The sequence below is a fragment of the Mycetomoellerius zeteki genome, unplaced genomic scaffold (genome assembly GCF_001594055.1).
Source record: "Mycetomoellerius zeteki isolate Tzet28-1 unplaced genomic scaffold, Tzet1.0 scaffold47, whole genome shotgun sequence".
NCBI lineage: Eukaryota > Metazoa > Arthropoda > Insecta > Hymenoptera > Formicidae > Mycetomoellerius > Mycetomoellerius zeteki.
In genome coordinates this window covers 365,867-376,303 of record NW_017257468.1, presented here as the reverse complement: position 1 = coordinate 376,303, position 10,437 = coordinate 365,867, and the positions used below count along the sequence as shown (strand labels likewise).

At 32.9% G+C, this 10,437-nt stretch overlaps 2 protein-coding genes across 4 annotated transcripts in view; one reads left to right on the top strand and one right to left on the bottom strand.

Moving 5' to 3' along the window:
- Positions 1 to 3,517, top strand: part of LOC108727054 (protein IWS1 homolog A) — a 45,686-nt gene extending 42,169 nt beyond the window's left edge. For 2 of the 3 annotated variants that reach the window (XM_018454957.1, XM_018454952.1), the window contains exon 8: positions 3,460 to 3,517. The gene's annotated coding sequence lies outside the window, so the exon portion shown is untranslated. Of the gene's footprint in view, positions 1 to 2,372; positions 2,562 to 3,459 lie in introns of those variants that run through there. The other variant, XM_018454954.1, reaches the window with a different exon arrangement.
- A 2,803-nt stretch (positions 3,518 to 6,320) lies between these two features.
- On the bottom strand, positions 6,321 to 10,437 carry Echs1 (Enoyl-CoA hydratase, short chain 1). The gene is made up of 7 exons (XM_018454983.1): positions 10,338 to 10,437; positions 7,816 to 8,022; positions 7,558 to 7,682; positions 7,278 to 7,482; positions 6,922 to 7,041; positions 6,759 to 6,826; positions 6,321 to 6,669 (listed from the first exon to the last, which is right to left on the bottom strand). Exons 1-7 carry the CDS (start codon positions 10,435 to 10,437, stop codon positions 6,604 to 6,606), a joined length of 891 nt encoding a protein of 296 aa, XP_018310485.1. The 3' UTR covers positions 6,321 to 6,603.

The following is a 10,437-nucleotide window of genomic DNA, read 5'->3' as shown; positions in this document are numbered from 1 at the left end:
CTACTTAATTAAAATTTATTCAATTGAATATATAATATTTAATAATTATATAATAAATGAATGGTTTTGCTGAAATCTCTAAAAATTTAGCTATAAGACATAAATTTGAAAATAATTTTGTTTGGATCATAAAAAAAATGTAGAACACTTAAACTGATTTTAATGCTGTTTGTAACATTGTCAACATTTAAGCGTTCTACACTGAAAAAAAAGATTGCTGCAGCAAATTATATAGTAAAATATGGCATAGCATTTTTAATTGGCTGCAGTAGCCAATTTTTGGTTGCGTTAGCCTTTCTGCAATGTCAGTATAGGATTTCGATTGACTACTGCAATCAAAAATTGGCTGCTGCAACCAATTAAAAATGCTATGCCATATTTTACCATATAATTTGCTGCAGCAACCAATCTTTTCTTTCAGTGTACATAATTATTATATTTTGATGGTTCAACAAAATTCAGATTTGTATCTAATTAATTTTTAGATATTTTTCAGCAAAACCATATGGAAATTTATACTGTATTTTTCCAACGTTAACGTGATAATGCCGAATAAGAAGCACTTTGTAGTTTGTACGTACGTTCTCGAACGAAGTAGCTGATAAGCGCAATTAAGCGAACATCGCATAAATATTCTGGAAAATGCCGTGAGGAGTGCACGGCATGTCCACGTGTGTAATTTTCCAAGATGCAGAGCAGGGTCCGCGAATGACTAAATGACTCATGCAACATGAAAAATTATGGCAGTGACATTGATCTTACTTATGGTGCTCTGACACATACATCGAGGGAGAGGCACCATTTGTATCACATCACGGATGAATCACAACTAATGATAGTGAATCAAATTTATCTGCAACCAAACTGATTTAGTAGCGCACTGAAAAAAAAGATTGGCTGCTGCAACAAATTAGATGGTAAAATATGGCATAGCATTTTTAATTGGTTGCAGCAGTCAATTTTTGGTTGTGTTAGTCTATCGAAATCCTATGTTGACATTGCGGATAGGTTAACGCAACCAAAAATTGGCTGCTGCAGCCAATTAAAAATGCTATACCATATTTTACCATCTAATTTGCTGCAGCAGCCAATCTTTTTTTCAGTGCGGCTGCATTAAATAACAGCCAGAAGTTCAACATTTTGATAACGCTTAACGAAAAGATTACAGCCTTGGCCAAAAATATTCGACACCTTACTCATTATTTAAACTTTAAAGTTTTAACTTAAAAATCGATTTATGTTACTTTCTGTAAATCATCCTTTGTTTCAAGAACTCTTTAAATTTATGTGTAACACCGGTAATCAATAGGTAACAATGCAGGTAAAATAATTTCAGATAGACGACAAAAATATAGGTTCTCAATATTTTTGGCCAAGGCTTTCCTGATAGTTTGAGATTCCAATAACACATTTATATGTTACATCTACATTCGTAGCACGTTGTTTCATCAGACTTTCATAGACTGTAGAGATTAAACCTCCTGTCGATGTTCGATATTTCATCTCGGCTTTTCCATAAAGTTGGAGAGTTTTCGATAATTCGAAAACAGGGCCTCGTTTACAACCCGTTGGTCGCAGGTCGTGGCTGACTGACTCACAATGCGTGACCCCCGTCGCCGTACGTAGATATCCGGATGGCTTTTTTTTTTCTCCCGTAAACGAGTTCCCCGTCTAACCGGAAAACGCACCACGCGCCGTCGCGTTGCGATGGAAAACTGGAGAACGGTTGATCGACTGGACAGCCGGAGATAAATCGCCACTGCCAGGTACCAACCGTCTCGTATATATGCGTGTATTGTGAAATAATATTTAAAGTATGCAAGCTGCATACGTGCGTCGGTGTTTGCGCAAACAGTCGCGACTTTAAATCAGCGCATCGATTAGAATACAGTTCATGTGGCAAAAGCGAGCAAACTTTTGCACGTCCATATCATGGGCTCAACTCGCGCGTTTTGATCCGTCTCAGGATCTCGTTTTGGAGATTTCATCGCGAGATAAGAAAAGTCGTAGCTCTATTATGGTTTGATTTCATTGGTCTTTCGAAATGGTTAATTTTTATTTTTAATTAACTAATTATGTTTGAATGTAAATATATAGAAAGTAATGTGAAGAAATAAAGATGTCGTTTTTTACACTTTTTTTAATTTTCATTGTTATACATATTGAAATATATATATAAATATAGAATAGAAAAAATATTAAAAAGTAGAAAAGAAATTCCAGATTTTTTGACAATTTAGGATATAATAAAAAATTGTATTATACTATATTATAATAGATAAATTTTTATCGTATCTTAAGATGGTCAAGATCTAGAATTTCTTCTCTACCTTCTCTATATTTTTTTAAATGTTCTATATATACATTTTAAGCACAGAAGGATGTAAAGTTGATCCGGAACAAATCCTCGATAACATCACAGATTCACGGCACTTAAGATGTAGTGGCAGCGCAAGGATACGATCATCTCGGTCGAATTCTCGTGGGCCGGTACACTCGAGTTGTTATAAATAAAACCGAAAGACTCCTCGTGGTAAAAGGCACGGCGAAGAAGGAAAACGTGGGCGCGCAATCCCGCGATCCCCGATATCAATCGTGGGGATCGGCTGCCACGGGGGGAACGAGTTGAGCGAAACTCTCGATCGCGTGAACTTTATTATTTCGAGAGGCGATATTTCTTCGTCCGCTTCGTAGACGCATTATCACAATGATGTTGCGAAATTGCATTGCGATTCTTTCCGCAATATATCTTCCGATTTATTCAATCGATTTCACTTAATTTCATGGTAATTTGTTAATCGTAAAGAAATACAGACATATAACAGTCTGGCTACGAATTTGTCAAAATCCTACAAGAGAGGAAGGTAAATATAATTTCTTCCTCCATATATATATATATATATATATACACTGAAAAAAAGATTGGCTGCTGCAGTAAATTAGACGGTAAAATATGGCATAGTATTTTTAATTAGCTGTAGCAGCTAATTTTTCATTATATCAGCCATTTTTCGGTTGTGTTAGCTTCCAATGTCAGTACAGGATTTTGATAAGTTAACATAACCAAAATTGTTTGCTGCAACCAATTAAAAATGTTATGCCATATTTTACCATCTAATTTGCTGTCAGCCAATCTTTTTTTTCAGTGTATACATATATATATGTAACTATCTCACTATAATCATAATTCAAGTTCTAGATTAAAACAGTATAAGTTAGAGTGAAATAGTATATGATTATATACACAGAGACCATTTGATAAGTCTATAAACTTTTTAAAAGGCAACTACGTTGAAAAATATGTCGAATTTTGATAAAAACAGATTAAAAAGAAGTCACTGACTTATCAAATTGTCCTCTTACATATTTTTCTTTCTCGTAGGATTTTGTCAAAATCGTTTATGACCAGATTCTGATAAAGGGTCTCTAGTTAATTACACATCTTTCGGATTTTTTCAGGAAAAGAAATCGTAAGGAAGGGTAGTTGATTATTGCCGTCCAGACGACCGAAATCGACATGGCGAGGCAACAGACAGTGGACCGAAACATCCCTCATCTGCGGGACATTTTTGGCTTTGGCAGCAAATGGGAGAACGCTCGCGGGCAAGCCGAGGAAAAGGCACCTGGCCACGATAGCGCCGTGTCGGTGGGCTCCACATCCGGGGAGGAGGAGAGTCCGAAGAACAGCAAGAAGAAGAAGTCGCGTCGCCGCGACAACAGCAAGACGCTGACGGAGAGCGATGTGAAACACCTGGAGCGGCATCTCTCTATGAAGAAGACCATACGCAAAAAGATCATGCGTGACCTGCAGCAGGCCTTCGTCGAGGATCCGAACGAGTTTCGTGTAGACGACATACCGCCGGAACAGCTCAAGGCAGAGATCAATATCCAGAGCCTGAGCTTCGGCACGCCGTCCCAGAAGCAGGGACGCACGCGTGGCAATGCTGAAAGCACGTTCCTCGACATGCTGCGTGGTGGTGGTAAGAGATCGCCTGTTATTTTATTAAAATTCATTCTTCAACATCTTTTTATTCCTTTCCACAATCATATTTTTAACGATATTAATATTTTGGCCACGAGCATTTAATTATCTGTAATTGTATCAAGATATAATAATCTTCAAAGTGTAATAAGATAGAAGATAATTTATTTTAACCCTTATCGGTATTCGCAAAATTTCTTTAACGGTCTTCGTGGATTTAGTATACTTTAAATTAATATATTTTTGCTTAAAGTTAATGTAATCGAACGATTTCTTATTTTGGAAGTCGTAAAATTCGAAGAATAAGATTATAACTTAAAATTATCTAAGGTTGCAAGCAATTTTTCACAATATAGTTGAAGAAAATGTCCGGATTCACTGAGCCCGTAAATATTAATTAATTTAATATATCTCCATAAAATCTGAGAACTAATACCTTCGTATTTAAACGTAAAAAAATACTCTCTAAAACTTTTAGAGTGAATCCCATTCTAAAGAGTTAAATCTCACTCTCAAAGATTGAAAATTGAGCCACTCTTTTTCAAGACGGATTCAATTTTCATTCTTTAGAATGAGATTCCAGAGAATTTAGATATATCAAAAAAATATTTGTGGATTCCACTTTGGATTTTACTTTGAATTTTTATATAAACCTATATCTTGCAGGTTTGGAGAAAAATGGAACGGATGGTGACAGAGATTCAGGACACGGTGGTTCGCCGACCAGAGAGGCGTCCAGCGCCCAGGATACTGATGATGAGTCCAGCTATGCATACGAGGCGCCCACCGCGACGCCCACGAAGAAGAGCAGCAACTTCTGGAGACGCTTCACCATGAAAAATCGCAATAAACGATAAATCTGCGGTAGGAACCCCAGCGCGAAAAGAGAGAGAGTACCGATACTTTATATTCTCCGTCATCTCGATAATTTTTATCAGCGTAATTAACGAGGCAGAGCTTGCAACTGTGATATACATAAAACATAAAACCAATCATCTTCACTTCTCCCTCTCCCCCGAGACAATCCATCCGTCGAATTTTAAGAGGTTCCCGAAATTCGATCCGCGTACAAGACCGAGGACCAAGAAATTTAATGTACAAATTTCGGACCAGCATTTTTATTTGCTACGACATATCATCGAATATATTTATTGCGAACTTTAAAAGACCAGACAATATATCTTTCTTAAATTAAAAAATAAGGAAAATTCAGGATAAGAATTCGATTCAATAAATATATAAAAGAATTCAATAAATGTGAAAAAACGTACGATTTTCGATTTTGAAAAAAAAACTGATATTTTGATAAAAACTATTATTTTGCATTCGGAATTTAATTTCTTGTAGCTCAATTTCAATAAGTATTTAGATTAGCAGATATTGGAACGATGAAATAATAATTCGCAGTTTTAGATACACTTTATTTAAAATGATATGGACTCAAGCTTTGAAAGAGAAACGAGGGAGTAGCTAGGACAAGCTGTTTAGGGATCTCTCTCGTCTGAATATTTCGCTGTACATATACCTTTTTTTAAAATATCGGAGGAACTTCTTAAAACTTTCCGACCTAAAATGTAACGATCGATGTGCCCGATAATGTAACTCCCATCTTCTGACACGTACTTAAAGGCAATGTAAAAAATAAAAACAGAGGCAGCGAAATACGAATACGTATGTAGTATTTAAGGGTAGTTAGTTTATAGTTTCTCTTTTAATGTAAGAATGCGGCAATTATGGGTGATCTGTAATAAGCGTATAAAAAAGGTGCGTACAATGTGCGCACCGATTAGTATTAGCTAGTCAACGATGCTAAGACGTATACCCGTGAGACCCGGTCGATTTTCTTACTGGCAAAATTTGATATCGCTTCTTTATAATGAACTAAAAAATGATATAATTTTTTAACTACTTTTACTACCGGTTTACGGAAATTCACAGCCTCAAGGCTTCTCACTTGAGAAACGCATGTATATGCACGTAAGGAACTTACTGGATTACGTCGTTTAAGTGTGACACATTGCATTTTTTTTCACTCTAACTTAAGCTATGTTGATGTTTACCGAAATCCTGTTGTTCCTACCATTTTTCGAGATATCTCGCTAGTATTATAAATAACGTCATCCGCGACGTCGATAACGGTTCACGTATTCTCATCTAATCTCCACTTTCTACTATAGTAATAATAATATAATAATTATTATTCCTTTTAATATTAACTGCAACGCTATATATTAGCTTTAAATGTATTATACTCGAGATCCACCTTATGTAAGAGCAATAATATACTCGAATAAAAAAAAGTCTCATTTGGATGTTGCGCTTGTTCTTGCATTAATCGTTTTATGCAAAAGTTTATTGCAGCATAAATGTGTATATGTCGTAAAAAATATAACAGATAATATCTTATGTCTAATCTCTTAATTAATTAAGGAACATTAAGTGAACATTTTCCTTTTTTTTAGAAAGTTTCCTCAATTCTTGATAGAAAGATCTTTAATCAGTTAAAAGCAAAAGGTAAGACATGTTAGACAGAGATTTTCATTACAAAAATGTATAAAAATATTAAAAAAAATATTCATCTTTTGTGTCCCTTTTCTTTTGCAAATACAGATACCTTAAATCTATTGATTTGTATATCTCGGCGAGCGTTTCTCCAGGAAAGCCGACATTCCTTCTTTTCTATCCTCCTGAAAAAAGAAATGCAATTTTAATTTATTAATAGATCTATTTTTTTCATTGAATTTAGATTATTGATAATCACAAAAAGATTTCTCACCAGAGAGAAAGTGCTGTGAAATAATCTTTTTTCAAACAGAAGTCCTTGTTGCAATGTGGTTTCGTATGCTAAAATTAATAAATCATAATATATTAGATATATTATGAACCATTGGATTACATCGAAAATTACTTAAAAGTAATTCCTGAAATATTCTTTTTACCAGCATTAACAGCTTCCTTGGCTATCGCAACAACCAACTGTGAGTGAGATGCGATTTTTTCGCCCAATTTCACTGCTTCTTCGACGACTTTGTCAGCTGGAAATACTTTGCTGACCAGACCTAGATAAGATAAAAAAAAGTAAAACTTAATTTTTTTTAAATAAAACTAAACGTTTTAATTTTATGAAAAATATGAGTAACAAAAGATTGAAATTAATGAAAAATCATTAAAAATAATTTAACATAACTCAAATATATAAAAATTTTCAAATAGAATTTATATTTAAATTAGCACAGTAACTTAAGTTCTTTCCGGTTGTAATAAAGTGTTAACTCTGATTCTTGTTAATACACACCGCTTCTTTCAGCTTCTTCCGCGGAAATCATATTGCCAGTGAGTACCATTTCCATAGCTTTACTTTTGCCAATGGCCCTGGTTAATCTCTGCGTGCCGCCTGCTCCGGGAATGGTGCCGATGGCAATTTCTGGTTGGCTGAATTTGGCTTTATCCCCGGCGTAAATAATATCGCACATCATTGCTAGTTCGCTTCCTCCACCCAACTACGAAAAACGGGAGTACATGTTACTGAACAATTCATCGCTTTGTTTTCAACATCTGCCGAAGACATTACTTACAGCGTAACCATTTACAGCAGCAATTATGGGCTTTCTGCTTTTAGCAACTGAATTCCAGTTAGCTATAAAGTTTAGCTTCAAATTCGATGCGTACGAGTTATCCTTCATTTCCTTGATGTCGGCACCTATGCGAAAATAATATATTTTTTTGTGTTACAATAAAGACGATAAAAGGGGACTAATATCCCAAATTTAATTTCCTGAAAAATATATTTAAAGAACTGTATATATAAAATAAAGTTCGTGTAATCTATTTACCAGCAGCGAATGCCTTTTCACTTCCGGTAAGGACGATGGCAGCGATAGACGAATCCGAGTTAAAATGTTCCAAAGCGTGATTTATTTCGCTCATTAACTGATCACACAAAGCATTCAAAACTTTTGGCCTGTTTAAGGTAACAACTCCTACATTCTTCTTTTCACCTGCAGTCTCGAGTTTGATGAACTCATAATTGCCAGTTTGGCCTGTAAATCACATAATCAGAACAGGATTTTTTATTTAAAAAATAAAAAGATATTTCTTTATTTAAAGAATTAAAAAATAATACTTTTTGTTAAAGAATAAGAAAAATAAAATTTATTAAAGAATAATTAGTTCGTGATTAGTTCTTAAAATAGTGACATAAAAAACAAATAACATTATTGTAGTATTGAGATTATGTGTTATCAAAAAAAGATTAGAATGTATCATGAGAGACATTTCCGTAATGACTGTAACAAAGTATGCAATTTATTCAGGTATAGTAAATAATAACGAAGTCTTCGCTGATAAAAAAATAATTATTGCATTGGTGTAAAATGTATCCGAAATATATAATTGTTATTGGAGTTATGATACGCTCGCTTTTAATGATTCGCATATTTGTTGTGTATAATTAATGCCCAATTAAAAAAGGATTTATTAATAATTATATTCAAATAATATATTCCGGAATGGAAAAACTTTTTCTAGTATATTATTTGTAACGTACTATACGTTTTGATAGAATTAATTAATGTTAATAATGCGCGTGTGTTTGATGTTTTCAAAAATAAATATATATATATATCAGATATTTAAGAATTGTAGTTTTATTATGCTCGACGTTTTAAATTCCACAAATGTAAGATTAACTCGGTAAAAAATTTCTCATACATGAATATGTATAAATGTGCTAAACATACACGTATAAATATTCATAAACATGTATAATTATATATGAAATATTCATCATATTCATATATTCCTTTTTCTTTTGTAAAATTACTTTTTAGTGTAATAAAAATAGTAATGTGAAAACATCAAAAATAACTAAAGGGATTTTCGCATTGTTCGTTTTAGAAAAAAACAAGTTTGGAATAATGAAAAAAAAATTGTTCATACACAATTATACATAATTTTATATATAATTATACAGAAGTAATTTTTTTACATTTCTTTAAACTTGATTTTTTCTGAAACAAATAGTGAAAAAATTACCCTTTTAATTTTTAATGTTTTCACATTGCTATTATTATTTTTATTACACTAAAAAGTAATTTTACAAGAGAAAAAGGATGTATGGACATATTTCATATAAAATTATGTATGTTTATGAATATTTATACATATTTATACATAATTATACATATCATGATAAATTTTTTATACTTTAATCTCGATTTAATTTACTATTTTTCTTTTAATTCTAAGTGGAAGCCAGCCTTAACTTTCTAGGTATATTATGTAATCAAGAACGATCATCAACATGAAGATAACCACAAGAATACATTGGGCAATGAATGAACAAGGTCTGTTTCATGTACAAGGTGTCCCAAAAAGAACGGAGGTTCTTTTAATTTATGTGGCTAATTTAAAGATAATTTTGTTCTTAGCAAATCAAAAAGTTGTTAATGAATAATTTTATCAGAAAATCTTATTATTGTTAAATCACTTTAACATTGAACTGTCTTTTATTTCTTCTCGAGATAAATAAATATTATTTAATACATAAATTATAAATTCTGATTGAAAAATATCAAAAACAGCTTTGCACGCTTGAGTTATATTCATGTTCGAAGAAAAACAATGAAACGGCATGTTTTTGCTTGACGTATTTAATCTCGATTAATTCTCTGAAGTACTACAGACATAAATCAAGAATCGCCTTATCACATGAGATATTTAATTTTAAAGTTGTAATTTCAAAATTGAAACAAGATTATAAAAGTATAAATAATACAAAAGTATTATATATAGGTAAAAAATCTATAAAATTTATATTAAATTATATTAAATTACTATATATTAAATTTTTTTTATGTATAAATATATATGTGCTTGAGAGATGACTTGTGATTTTTTTTAGAAAGCAATAATAAGAAAGCATGTTTAATTGTAACATAGTTACACTATCATTATCATTACCAATACACATAAATATGGTAAATAATTAAGTTTCTTCTTAAAACCGATATTGCGAGTTGGAAGTCATATGCATATAAATAATATGCATAATGTTGCAAAAATAATTATGAAGAAACTGTTGTGGGCTGCGTTCTGTTATTCACGTTACGTATATTATAGATTTTCAGTACTCGCAGTGAATAACGAAACTCAGGCTTAGTATGAGATCGAATTTAATAGCAGTATGTAAACATATTTTTTTCAAAGACAGAAACAAGATTTATGGCGTAATATGACGATTATACCGGGTGTTTTCCACGAAACCGGCGTTCCCAACGTTGCGACCTGCTGACCGGCTGGTGATAATCGATCCGACGGAGAAGATTTACGTTCACAAATATATTCGGATACTTACAGGAATAATACCTGAAGACAGGTGCGGCGAATTGCTGCGGTTTTCGGGCTGCGTGCGACACGCGAGAGAATAGAATCTGCGACACACGACTGACGGACAT